At 45.1% G+C, this 14,605-nt stretch overlaps 1 protein-coding gene across 3 annotated transcripts in view; it reads right to left on the bottom strand.

Annotated features, from left to right (window-relative positions):
* Positions 1-5,360: 5,360 nt before the first annotated feature.
* Positions 5,361-14,605, bottom strand: part of LOC120988948 (telomerase protein component 1-like) — a 73,451-nt gene continuing 64,206 nt past the window's right edge. For all 3 annotated transcript variants that reach the window (XM_040416752.1, XM_040416753.1, XM_040416754.1), the window contains exons 46-54: positions 14,223-14,290; positions 13,972-14,104; positions 13,756-13,892; positions 12,126-12,244; positions 11,909-12,041; positions 9,629-9,731; positions 6,972-7,057; positions 5,684-5,788; positions 5,361-5,610 (exon numbers count right to left, since the gene is read on the bottom strand). In XM_040416752.1, coding sequence (XP_040272686.1) covers positions 5,461-5,610; positions 5,684-5,788; positions 6,972-7,057; positions 9,629-9,731; positions 11,909-12,041; positions 12,126-12,244; positions 13,756-13,892; positions 13,972-14,104; positions 14,223-14,290 — 1,034 coding nt within the window. In that variant the 3' untranslated portion in view covers positions 5,361-5,460. The remainder of the gene's footprint in view (positions 5,611-5,683; positions 5,789-6,971; positions 7,058-9,628; positions 9,732-11,908; positions 12,042-12,125; positions 12,245-13,755; positions 13,893-13,971; positions 14,105-14,222; positions 14,291-14,605) is intronic.

Genomic DNA, 14,605 nt, shown 5'->3' with positions numbered 1-14,605 from the left:
TCGTTGCACAGGCACTGCAGCATGTAGTCGCTCATGTGTGCCAGGCTGCCCAGAGGTAAGGACAAGCTGTCCTCTGTGGGAGGCGTATCGTCATCGTCCTGTGTTTCCCCCCAGCCACGCACCAGTGATGGGCCCGAGCTGCTTTGGGTGCCACCCCGCTGTGAACATGCTTCATCCTCATCCTCATCCTCCTCCACCTCCTCCTCATCCTCGTCCTCCAGTAGTGGGCCCTGTCTGGCCACATTTGTACCTGGCCTCTGGTGTTGCAAAAAACCTCCCTCTGAGTCACTTCGAAGCGACTGGCCTGAAAGTGCTAAAAATGACCCCTCTTCCTCCTGGGCCACCTCCTCTTCCATCATCGCCCTAAGTGTTTTCTCAAGGAGACATAGAAGTGGTATTGTAACGCTGATAACGGCGTCATCGCCACTGGCCATGTTGGTGGAGTACTCGAAACAGCGCAACAGGGCACACAGGTCTCGCATGGAGGCCCAGTCATTGGTGGTGAAGTGGGTCTGATCCGCAGTGCGACTGACCCGTGCGTGCTGCAGCTGAAACTCCACTATAGCCTGCTGCTGCTCGCACAGTCTGTCCAGCATATGCAAGGTGGAGTTCCACCTGGTGGGCACGTCGCATATGAGGCGGTGAGCGGGAAGGCCGAAGTTACGCTGTAGCGCAGACAGGCGAGCAGCGGCAGGGTGTGAACGCCGGAAGCGTGAACAGACGGCCCGCACTTTATGCAGCAGCTCTGACATGTCGGGGTAGTTGCGAATGAACTTCTGCACCACCAAATTCAGCACATGCGCCAGGCAAGGGATGGGCGTCAAACCGGCTAGTCCCAGAGCTGCAACGAGATTTCGCCCATTATCGCACACCACCAGGCCGGGTTTGAGGCTCACCGGCAGCAACCACTCGTCGGTCTGTTGTTCTATACCCCGCCACAACTCCTGTGCGGTGTGGGGCCTGTCCCCCAAACATATGAGTTTCAGAATGGCCTGCTGACGTTTACCCCGTGCTGTGCTGAAGTTGGTGGTGAAGGTGTGTGGCTGACTGGATGAGCAGGTGGAAGAAGAGGAGGAAGAAGCTAAGTAGGAGGAGGAGGAGACAGGAGGCAAAGAATGTTGCCCTGCGATCCTTGGCGGCGGAAGGACGTGCGCCAAATAGCTCTCCGCCTGGGGCCCAGCCGCCACTACATTTACCCAGTGTGCAGTTAGAGAGATATAGCGTCCCTGGCCGTGCTTACTGGTCCACGTATCTGTGGTTAGGTGGACCTTGCCACAGATGGCGTTGCGCAGTGCACACTTGATTTTATCGGACACTTGTTTGTGCAGGGAAGGCACGGCTCTCTTGGAGAAGTAGTGGCGGCTGGGAACAACATACTGTGGGACAGCAAGTGACATGAGCTGTTTGAAGCTGTGTGTGTCCACCAGCCTAAATGACAGCATTTCATAGGCCAGTAGTTTAGAAATGCTGGCATTCAGGGCCAGGGATCGAGGGTGGCTAGGTGAGAATTTACGCTTTCTCTCAAATGTTTGTGAGATGGAAAGCTGAACGCTGCCGTGTGACATGGTTGAGATGCTTGGTGACGCAGGTGGTGGTGTTTGTGGTACATCCCATGTTTGCTGGGCGGCAGGTGCCAACGTTCCTCCAGAGGCGGAGGAAGAGGCCGAGGCGGCGGCAGCAGCAGCAGCAGCAGAAGAGGCCGAGGCGGCAGCAGCAGAAGAGGTAGCAGGGGGAGCCTGAGTGACTTCCTTGTTTTTAAGGTGTTTACTCCACTGCAGTTCATGCTTTGCATGCAGGTGCCTGGTCATGCAGGTTGTGCTAAGGTTCAGAACGTTAATGCCTCGCTTCAGGCTCTGATGGCACAGCGTGCAAACCACTCGGGTCTTGTCGTCAGCACATTGTTTGAAGAAGTGCCATGCCAGGGAACTCCTTGAAGCTGCCTTTGGGGTGCTCGGTCCCAGATGGCGGCGGTCAGTAGCAGGCGGAGTCTCTTGGCGGCGGGTGTTCTGATTTTGCCCACTGCTCCCTCTTTTGCTACGCTGTTGGCTCGGTCTCACCACTGCCTCTTCCTCCGAACTGTGAAAGTCAGTGGCACGACGTTCATTCCATGTGGGGTCTAGGACCTCATCGTCCCCTGCATCGTCTTCCACCCAGTCTTGATCCCTGACCTCCTGTTCAGTCTGCACACTGCAGAAAGACGCAGCAGTTGGCACCTGTGTTTCGTCATCATCAGAGACGTGCTGAGGTGGTATTCCCATGTCCTCATCATCAGGAAAAATAAGTGGTTGTGCGTTAGTGCATTCTATCTCTTCCACCCCTGGGGAAGGGCTAGGTGGATGCCCTTGGGAAACCCTGGCAGCAGAGTCTTCAAACAGCATAAGAGACTGCTGCATAACTTGAGGCTCAGACAGTTTCCCTGATATGCATGGGGGTGATGTGACAGACCGATGGGCTTGGTTTTCATGCGCCATCTGTGCGCTTTCTGCAGAAGACTGGGTGGGACATAATGTGAACGTGCTGGATCCACTGTCGGCCACCCAATTGACTAATGCCTGTACCTGCTCAGGCCTTACCATCCTTAGAACGGCATTGGGCCCCACCAAATATCGCTGTAAATTCTGCTGGCTACTGGGACCTGAGGTAGTTGGTTCACTAGGACGTGTGGCTGTGGCAGAACGGCCACGTCCTCTCCCAGCACCAGAGGGTCCACTAACACCACCACGACCATGTCCACGTCAGCGTCCCTTATTAGATGTTTTCCTCATTGTTCCCGTTCACCACAATTTTGAGAATGGCAAATTTGGGAATGCTTTTTCAACCCAGAACAAAAAGTCTGCTTTTACGGTCACTACAAATAACTTGACCAGCTAAAACTGTGCAGATTTGGTTGAATAGAGATGTGAGACCTGTTTTTTTTTGCGCTGTGTGACAGTTATAGGTTTAATCACAGAATGACACTTCTATCAGCACGCTAGCGTGTGTCTTAGGTTTTTCTGAATGACACTATCAATAACTTCAATGTAAGATTTTCTTTTTGGGATAGATTTCAAGTAGGCCTCAAATACCACAAACTAGTTATTTTCAGAATGGCAAATTTGGGAATGCTTTTTCAACCCAGAACAAAAAGTCTGCTTTTACGGTCACTACAAATAACTTGACCAGCTAAAACTGTGCAGATTTGGTTGAATAGAAATGTCAGGTCTATTTTTTAGGCGCTGGGTGACAGGCTCAACTTGCCCCTGATGTAATATATGGCCAAAAAATAACCACACTGTTGATGGTTAAATGCACTTGGGTGACACAGGCTCAGCCTGCAGCTGATGTAGTATATGGCCAAAAAATAATCAGACTGTTGATGGTTAAATGCACTTGGGTGACACAGGCTCAGCCTGCAGCTGATGTAGTATATGGCCAAAAAATAACCAGACTGTTGATGGTTAAATGCACTTCGGTGACACAGGCTCAGCCTGCAGCTGATGTAGGATATAGCACAAAATAACCACACTATCGATGGTTAAATACACTTGGTGATAGCTCGTGCTGGCGCACCACAAGTCACGAAATGGCCGCCGATCACCCCAGAAAAAAAGTGATCTAAAAACGCTCTGGGCAGCCTCAAAAAAGTGAGCATGTCAATAATAGCACTTCAATGATCCACAGCTGCAGATCGATCACAGAATGAAGTCTTTTGGAGGAGTTAATCTGCCTAATCTCGCCCTAACGTCGCAGCTGCAACCTCTCCCTATGCTTGAATCAGCAGAGTGACGTGCAGCGCTACGTGACCCAAGCTTATATAGAGGCTGGGTCACATGCTGCACTGGCCAATCACAGCCATGCCAATAGTAGGCAAGGCTGTGATGGCCTCTTGGGGCAAGTAGTATGACGCTTGTTGATTGGCTGCTTTGCAGCCTTTCAAAAAGCGCCAAGAAAGCGCCGAACACCGAACCCGGACTTTTACGAAAATGTTCGGGTTCGGGTCCGTGTCACGGACACCCCAAAATTCGGTACGAACCCGAACTATACAGTTCGGGTTCGCTCATCCCTACTTCCGACCCTTGTGTAGTTCTTTTTGTTTAGGTTACTGCTTCTACTGCTAGTGCACAAACTAGTTAGCTCTCTCCAGACTGGAAGGGGTATAGCTGGCAGGAGGAGCTAACCCTTTTCTAGCTTAGTGTTGACTACTAGTGGTAGCAGCTATACCCACGGGCCTGCCCCCCCCCCCCCCTTCCTGACGCATGTGTATTAGATGGGTAGGTATTCTGACCCCTTTGAGTCATCATTTTTGGACCCTTGGCTGTCAAAAAGGCACAGTTTTTTATCCCTTAACATTGTGTGTGTTTAAACATTATCTGCCCTCAATAAGGGACAATTTTTGGAAGCTTTGGAATATGAAAAAGCATAACACATGCAACGGCACAGTGTTTTTACACACTGTTTGTTAACACCGTCAAACATGCATTTACCCATACTGATGTATTGTCAATCTGACGTGATTTGCTATTGTGTTTAAGACTTCTAGAAGACTAGAGGGTGTTGTATACCAATTTTCAGGGCAATTTGGGAAACTTTAGTTCACGTAAAATCAATTCGGGTCCGAACCTAACTTTTTGAAAAATTTGACGAACCTGAATCTCAAAGATTTCGCTCATTTATAATCCAAAGCCATTCTACATAATTATATTCAGTTGCTCATAGTATCTCCTCTGCAGCGGAGACCCCTTTTTTCTTTATATCATTTACAGCAATGGACAATGCCTTTAAAAGGAGTATTTCCATCTCAGACAATGGGGGCATATCGCTAGGTTGCTCCTAGAGGCTCATTTGCACATATTAAAACATCATTTTTCTCGACAATCCGGGCACATTTGAACATGAGACCCACACAGATGTCTTCAGCTGTCAAGCACACATGCAACAGGTCAGCTAGTTTCATAGGTACAAAACCGCTGACAGATACCCTTTAATATAACTGGAGGTATGCTTTAAAGTTCTGAATGCCCCATGGGCTCGAGAGGTATCACAGTGGAATGTCTGATCTATGTCTGCCAAGTTCTGTCTCCACATCAATGTAAAATGTATTTGACTACAGATGTGTGTACATATGTTCTTTCTCTATTTTTTTTATTTTTTATTGCTGTTACTATATCTCTGTGCGATCCTCTGGCGTCTACCACCTCAGTCATGTAGAACACAGGAACATATAGAGCTAGCAGCTACAAATTCCTACTTCTACCCACATCCTGCCCACAATCCAAATTTGACTTCTGCTGGGCTAGGTACACTTAACCAAAACACATTTTTGAGGTTTCATTGCTTCAATTCAAAAGATTTCTTTCACAAATTTTGAACGTCCATTTGTGGGCATTCCTGAACTATATTTATTGTATATCGACAGCACTTCATGTAAGTAATCATCTTCATGTAGAGATCCAGATACATTTATGTGTGTGACATCATTACTTAGTTCCTCGTCTTAACACAGGTCAGCATATACAGCTTTCCATACTGATCACCGCAAGCTATCTGACACAGCACCGATGAGGTATCGCGTTCTGGGATAGGACAGGGTGAGAGACAAGTAACTGCTCCTTCACAGTAGAAAACGCCCACCTGGAAGTATACATATAAATTATTCACAGTACGATAATGTGCAAAGATTTTACTCACAGTAACACCCACCCACCTGTGTAAAAGGACTGCGTTTCCAAATCTTCACACTGTGGTCAACGGATGCTGTGATAACAAGATTATCCGTCACACTGAGGCAAGAGACAGCAGCTGCGTGAATCTGAAATAGAGAAGCACAGCCAGCTGGTAATAGGCTGTTCCACAGGATTCTGCTTCTAAGGCTCCATTCACACGTCCGCAATTTCGTTCCGCATCTTGCGGAACGGAATTGCGGACCCATTCATTTCTATGGGGCAGCACGATGTTTCTCCAACACCCTTGCCACTTCCCTGAAAAGACTGGCCCCGGTATAGTTATCTTCATTAACGTCATTTTTCTGGCATAAAAGAAGACTGAAATCTACACCAGCCGGAGGCTGGTATAGATATCAGTTTACATGGATTGTCAGCCCTGTGCCTAATGGATGATGAGGCACGTCATAAATTATGCGCAGCCTCCAGCAGCACACGGGATATCATAGAATTCTCCCCCATATATTTATGTGCTCTGTATTCATTTTGAGGTGCGCTTGAAGGAGGTCATATGTATTATTTGTCAATCGAATCCTATAGATTGGGGATATGCCCTATATAAATAGGCTTTATGCACATCACTTTTTGTTTCCCGCTTCAGAGCAGAAACAATGAGACAAAGCTGGCTCAGTAAGATGACTAACTCCAACAGCCCCCACCCCTGGATGGATCTCAATTACTTAAGGCCCCATAACACTGCCTGAACATCGGGCAGATTACCGCTAATAAGCGCCTCATAAACGCTCGGTAGCAATATCCTGCTGTGTAAAGGTGTCTCTAATCAGCCAATAAACAAGAAAAAAACACTTGTCCATGGGTAATAGGATTGTTAATGCAATCACCTAAATCATCGTTTGCCGGCAGCAGATCGGACTGTCTAAACATACTGTGGAGGAGATCGCTGCATTCCCCAAGCAACACTTCCTGTAAAGGGAGTATGTCTGGGTTCCATTGTGGTGTTCACCAATTTTACAGGAAGAATAGCGCTGCACTTTTCTTCCCATCAAATCTGACAGAACAGCCGACCAAAGATCTGAACACTTCCTTGGGGGTGCTTGGTTGGAGCTTTTGTCATTAGGGAGTACTTGGCTTGAAAAGGCAAATCTAAATTATATGTCCGTCAGTCGGCCTTGCGTTTCTATTAGACACACTTCAGGGCTTGTTTCCATACAGGATGCTATATGATGTGACAATAAGCAGACCTTTTTTCTGTCTTGACGTTTGCTCATCCAATATCAAAGAAATAATAGACATATTTATAATGAACTTTACCTGTTTCTTCTCCCACATGTCAGCTGTACTATGACTGGAAGTTTGTGAGGTTTTAAGCCATAAGGCCCCAACAGAATCCCCTACACCTATAAGGAAAAAATAAATAATAATAATAATAATAATAATAATTTCATCATGGATCATCACATTTCCAGGTGAGATAAGAGTAATGGTATAAAGCAGAAAAGATGCTCCAACATGCGGTACTTATTCTATGGGGAATGCAAATATTTACTAAAACAGACCTGTCAGGAGAGCTGACTAAAGCTGGATTTACACAGGGCAACTGCCAGGCCAATTATCGGGAACAAACATTAACCCCTTAAAGACCAGGCCTATTTTCATTTTTGCATTTTTTATTTTTCCTACCCAAATCTCAATAGCCATAACTTTTTTTTTTTTTTTTTTTCTGTTCACATAGTCATATAAGGGCTTGGTTTTTGCTGGGCAAGATGCATTTTTTACTACCATTTATTTTACCATGGCTTGTATTGAAAAACGTGAATTTTTTTTTTAGGGGTTTTGACATCACAGCATTCACTGCATCCTTATTCTGCAGCTGAATACTATTACGGCAATACCAAACTTGTATAGTCTTTATTTTGTTTAATTAATAATAATAATCTAAAATTATTGTTTATGCGGCACTTAAAGAGGACCTTTCACTAGTTTAAAAACTAACTATATCAGTGGGCAGAGCGGGGCCCAGGGGTCCCCCTGCACTTACTAGTATGTCTGGGCGCCGCTCCGTTCGCCCGGTATAGGCTCCGGTGTGTGCAGCTCCCTCTGTTGTACGGGGCGGAGTTTTTGTATTAGGGTTGTCCCTTGCTGCAGCGCTGGCCAATCGTAGCGCACAGCACATAGCCTGGGACTCCCAGGCGCGCACAGCTCATGCTCATAGCCTGGGAGTCCCAGGCTATGAGCTGTGCGCTACGATTGGCCAGCGCTGCAGCAAGGGACAACCCTAATACAAAAACTCCGCCCCGTACAACAGAGGGAGCTGCAGACACCGGAGCCTATCCCGGGCGAACGGAGCGGCGCCCAGACATACTAGTAAGTGCAGGGGGACCCCTGGGCGCCGCTCTGCCCACTGATATAGTTAGTTTTTAGTTTTTAAACTAGTGAAAGATCCTCTTTAAATAATTATTTCTGGGCAGTATATCATGGTGCGTAAACAGCAATCTACTGACCAGAAACAATGAATCTGTATGAGGATGAGCAATTGCAGTAGCCATCACTCGTCCCCATACAGTGGAGGTGATTGCTGCCTGTAAAAGCGGCTCTATACGTCCACTTATTAGCAGGCAGTTATTGGGGGAAGAATGAAAAGGGAAAGGGGGTGAACCAGGAGATTCAGTTAAACCAGACACAATGCCTTGTAGTTCAGCTGAATGTAATGATACATTTAACTTGGTGATCCATTGCTTCATTCTGGAGAAAAAGCCTTTGAAATCCACATGTAAATATGCAGTTGCACAAATGAAAGGTCCAAGCCAGTCCGTGCACCTTTGCTCCTCTTGTTCTCTTTGCAAGTCCCTCCCTCTCTTCATGCAAGATGACTATGCATGAACCTAGCCCTGTCAATCATGGAAAGGCACTGCCCTCGGTTCCCCTTACTGCTCATTTGTATATGTGATAAAAGTACTGTAACGCATGCACAAATGAACAGTATTTCATTCAGCTGAGCTAGCCCTACAAGGCATTGGGGAACATTTATCAATGTCTTTACGCCACAGCATTAAAAAAGTTGCAATTTATCGCACACATAATTTGCGATTTTTTAAGCTTCTCTGCACTTTTCCGAAGTGCTGCAAAAAAGGGTGGGCTTAGGAGGAGGGGCAGGGCTTTGCACGGCCTGCTGGACTTACTATCATTTTCGCCAGAAAGTGGCATAAGTTATAGCTGAAGTGTTCGCCAGCCCCTGGCATCTGCCTCTTAATCAATTAGGAGCATTTCACACCAGTGCAGGGAGATTATAAGACTGGTGTAAGGATACGCTTTGATAAATGTCCGTGTGTCTGGTTTGATAGTGAATTTCCTGAATGCAGACTCCTTATACTGAATATCAAATGGACTGTAAGGATGGTTTCACACTAGCGACTTCAATGCATTGAACTCACAGCGTGTGTCTGCGAAAGATCCCATCCTGATCTATGTAGGACCGATAGGATTGCATAGCATTATACTGATTAATGATGCTATGTAACCCTTAGAGTTCTGGAATGTATTGAATAAGGGCCCATTCACACATCCGTCTGTGTTTTGCGGATCTGCAAAACACGGACAGCGGCAATGTGCGTTCCGCATTTTGCGGACCGCACATTGCCGGCACTAAGAGAATATGCCTATTCTTGTCCGCTATTGCGGACAAGAATAGGACATGTTCTATTTTATTCAGGATCGGAATTGCGGACCCGGAAGTGCGGGTCTGCAATTCCGGATCGAGGCCGCACGTCGTGCGGCCCCATAGAAATGTATGGGTCCACAATTCCGTTCCGCAAAATGCAGAATGGAATTGCGGATGTGTGAATGGAGCCTAACACTGATATAACTATAAATACATGTATTTCTGTACAAGCAAGCTGCACATTAAATTTACATATCTATTTTAATTAGTAAAACAAGATTGATTCATGTGAAAACACATCTGTACTTACCAAAATGTGGATGGGATGCAGTGATAATGCTGCCAGGATGTAGCATCTCTTGAGGAGGGTGGACATGAGAATCTGGCAGGGAAGCGTTAGCATCATCCACGTTCTGCCCCAGGAGGAAGAATTCTTAGTAAGTTTGTGCTGGTAAAGAGGACCTGTCACCTCTCCTGACATGTCTCTTTTAGTAAGTACTTGCATTCCCCATGTAATAAACATCTCTGAGCAGCTTTTCATATAACACTACGTTATGTCATGTGCAGGGACACACCACCAGTTGGCAACTCAATCATAAACTTCTAGTAGTAATAACAAAGGAATGGTACAACATAAAGTCATAAGAATAGATGCTCCAGAATAGTCATTTAATGTGAAATACAAAAATTTACTAAAACAGACATGTCTGTAATTCTTTAAAGACTGTAACATTAAAATTGCAGTGCAATATGCAAGCAGTATGTTAGAGAGCAGGAGGAGATGAGCAGACTGATATATAGTGGGCAGTCCTATCAATGATTGACAGTCTTCCCTGTGTGCCTATAAAGGTAGCTGAATAGGAACACTGACTGGACGCCTCAGCATAGAAAAAGATTTACATGAATAAACAAATTATACTGAATGTTTTCCCACAAAGCTAAATATCAGTCTCAGCTTCCCCTTCTTTATAACAAGCTGCCTGCAGAATTGGACTCTATTTTCATGTTCACAGTTTCCCTTTAACCACTTCATTGCCAAGCGATTTTCAGTTTTCGGGTTTTTTCACTCCCTGACTTTCTGTGCCATAACTTTTTATTTTTCCGTTTGCAGAGCTGCATGAGGGCTTGTTTTTTGTGGTCTAAGTTGTACTTTGTAATGGCACCATTTAATATTGCATATGAGGCAGTGGGAAGCTGGAAAAAAATTCAAAATGTAGTGGAAGTGGAATAAAACACAATTCCGCCACAGTTTTTTGCGTTTTGTTTTTACAGCATTTACTACATAGTAAAACTGACTGTTACCTTTATTCTCTGGGTCAGTACAATTACAACAATACCACATTTATATCGTTTTCTTTTCATCTCGATATTTTAGCTCCCATAACTTTTTACAGTTACATTTACGGAGTTGTGTGGGGGCTCATTTTTTGCGAGGCTATACCATTCTGGGGTGTTTATGACTTTTTGATCACTTTTTATTACATTTTTTGGGGGAGGTGAAGCAACAAAAAAACTCCATTCGCCGTATTGGATAAATATTTATATAATATATAAATATATATTTATATTTTAAATAGTAATGCATTTTTGGACATGGTGATGCCTATTATGTTTATTTTCTTTATTTAAATTTTGAGGAAAGGGAGGCGATTTAAATATTTTTTTTAATTTTTTTATGCAATTATTTCAAATTTAGTAATGGAATTTTATCAATTTCTTAATACAAAATTCAGCATATTCCAATGCAGTGTTGCGAACTGCAGGCCTGCATTGGAATATACCAGTAATAGGCCTAGAAGCCTTGTACAGGCTCTGGCCTATCACTACTAAGGAACGCCTTGCCCAACCACAGTGAGGGGAAGGCATTCCTGCCTGGGAAACACTTGCTTCTGGGTTTTTTTCTACCACAGACTGCAGACATTAGCCTCAGCTGCCTGCTACATATACAGTTGTATGGCGGTAGGGAAGTGGTTAAGTTGTTCACATGTCCTATGTTGCATGGATATTATCAGAAGGGCTATTCAGTCTTCTGTATATAAAAAAAATTCTAAGTATCTTTTTAAAATACTCTAGATTACAATTTGCCACCATACACAAGATGTAGGCTTTCTGACCCTTCTGTAGAAATATTAAACATACGTACCCATATATTATTTCTTACTTCTGTGTAATAGAATAGAAGAGCTAAACATGGCTCCAGACTGAAAGATCTTTGTTCAGTCGATACATAGTATCTAATTGGTTTGCAAAGTAAGTGGCGTAGTGTATGCCAGCCGTTCAAATTAATAATCAATAATGTAACACCATATAGATAGACCGGGTCCGCCAAAGCAACAGTTGCTCAAAGAGGCTAATAGGGCATATGCAAAGGAGTTGGTCCCCTTTTAAGTATAAAATTAAGCAATTTTTCCCTGGCATTCTTAGGTCCCTTTCACATGACAGTGTTCGGGTCAGTATTTTGCATCACTGTTTGTAAGCCCAAACTAAGAGTAGATCCAAAATACATAAAAGACATGCAAATGTTTCCATTACTGAAGCAGAATGCTGACTGGCATACACCCGTGTGCAAGTGGCCATACAACTATGATACCTGAAGAGATCCAGTCTTGGGATCCAAGAGAAAATCTTTTCCAGACAACATGTGCAGCTGCACCTTCTGCGAGGTGGTGAGAACAGCAGACAATACCAGGGACTCGATCGCAACACTGTAAGCCTTCTTCCCCCTGCAACAACAAAACAAGCGTTATTGGGTAAAACATAAGGTATGATATGGAGAATCTCATATGTTATTACAAACCTTAACTCACCTTAAGGCACCTTCTTTACAAGGAAACAAAAGCCAGCGGGAAACTGTAAGATCACTGGACACACAGCAGAAAGAACGCTTGGTTGTAAAAATAATTGAAGAAATGCAGAGCTCGCCACACTGCAATAGACACATAGGGATCGACCAGGTCAAAATAACCCATGTAATTTCCATAAAAAGGAAACTAGGCAAAATAAATTAGGACACATTTAAATTTGCAGTATCTTTACGATAACTAATCATCAGTGGAGGTAAGAGCTGCATTTACTTGCAGCAATCACCTCCACTATCTGGGGATGAGTGATGAAAACTGCAATCATTTATCCTCAAATTCACAGCACGATCTGCTGCCCGGAAACAATGATTTAATGTGCGGCACCTTTATATGAATACTCATTCCCGATAATATTAGATGTAAATGCACCTTAAAGGGATTCTCCGGGTTCAGAGCTGAACCCGGACTTCCCTCCATTTTCACCCCGGCAGCCCCCCTGACATGAGCATCGGAGCAGTTCATGCTCCGATGCTCTCCTTTGCCCTGCGCTAAATTGCGCAGGGCAAAGGCATTTTTTTGGAGATCCGGTGACGTACCGGGGATCTCCATGGGGCTGCCAGGAACCCCGGTGACGTCACCGGCACTGATGGGCGGGATTTAGCAGAGCTAAAGCCCGCCCCTCAGAGCCGGTGACGTCACCGAACACACTGCCGGGCGTAAGTTTCCGCCCAGCATGAGATGCTCCGATGCTAGCCTCAGGGGGGCTGCCTGGGTGAAAATAAGGGTATGTCCGGGTTCAGCTCTGAACCCAGACAACCCCTTTAAATTATTCCTAATGCAAAATTTGCAGGGGCGGTGCATGACACATGTATTCTCAGGCTCCTTAGACTCTGCAATAGGCATAACACAGTGTTTACATTTTCCTAGAGGGTTACTTCAAAGGGTTATTCCCATCTTGAACATTGGGGGCATATCGCTAGCAGATGCCCCCAATGTCGGATAGAGGTGGGACCCACACCTATACTTAGAACAGAGCACACAAAGTGCCGGAGGGCACATCACGCATGCGTGCCAACCATTGATTCCTTTATATGGAAGTGTTGAAAAATAGCTGAGCAGCACGCTCGGCTATTTTCAGAAGTCCCACTGACATTAATGGGAAGCGCACTGCGCAAGCGCAGCCACTTCTCCATTCACTTCTACGGGGCTGATGTAAATAGCCAAGTCAGAGCTCGTCTATTTTCGGTAGTCCCATAGAAATAATAGGAGGACAGCCGCGCATGCGCGGTGCACCCTCCAGGACTTTGTGGGCTCCTTTCTAAGTATAGGTGCGGGACCCACACCTATCAGACATTGGGGGCATAGCCTAGTGATATGCCCCCAGTGTACAAGATGGGACAACCCCTTTGAAGGAACACTCTAGGGAAATGTAAACACTGTGTTATGCCTATTGCAGAGCCTGAGGAACATGAGAATCCATGTGTCATGCACCGCCCCCGCAGATCTTGCATTAGGCATTAACACGGGACTATTATAATGAATGAATGCTCATTCCCGATAATCAGCCAATGTAAAGGTGCCGCCCATTTGGAATTTAAAATTAAATGGGAATAACCCTTAAAGATCTTGTACTTACTTGCAGTGTCAGCAGAGCTTTGTGCTGGTGCCACACAATCAGATCTCCGCACTCTCCACCTGACACAACCAGTTCACCATCAGGGGACCATGCAACAGCAGTAATTATTCCCTTGTGACTAGTTGCCAACAGAGAGTCTGTGAAAATATTAATCAGAAAAGTGATCACACAATGGCTTCCTTAGATCTTTATGGTGCCCACACCACTATTTCTTACCATCCCTGCATGGGGCTCCCCATAGCCGTATAGAGCCATCTTGGCCTGCTGTCACAGTCACCTGAAGCTGAGGGTCTGCCACTGACGATACTACAGCTGCTCCATGACCATTAAGAGTTTGTATCTGCTCCATCTAGAAGACATATGACAGGGAGCGTCATCCCTACTGCAGTATATGTTGATAAGCATCCTAAGTCTGTTGAGACATTGGTACACGGCTGTCTAGGAAGCACTGTATACATCCGTCTCACCTGCAGGGGACTCCACTTTAATACCATGGCATCGGAACCAGCCGTATAAACCACTAAATTAGTATCGTCTGAAATGAGAAATGTGCATACTATCATATGCAATTGAACACGTTTTCAGCATTTGTCAAAGAATCCCAGAAGCCATTTATTAACTGTGACTTCAACTTTTCTGGATTTCTCCTGAAATTTTAATAATACAAATAAAACTGGTTGTGCACAGTGCCTTTGCATATTTTTGGAAATGCCCTTTTGCAATATTAATTAAAAATAGGACTTATTTGATAATTGCAAATCATTTGCTACTTTTTTTTTTCTTTTACGATAGGCAATACTAGAAGTTGTGGCCACAACCCTGAGGCACCAAGTACAATAGCTCTAACATA

This window comes from Bufo bufo, chromosome 2 (assembly GCF_905171765.1).
Source record: "Bufo bufo chromosome 2, aBufBuf1.1, whole genome shotgun sequence".
Taxonomy (NCBI): domain Eukaryota; kingdom Metazoa; phylum Chordata; class Amphibia; order Anura; family Bufonidae; genus Bufo; species Bufo bufo.
The sequence above is the reverse complement of the archived record's forward strand: the minus strand, read 5'-3'. Positions and strand labels throughout refer to the sequence as shown.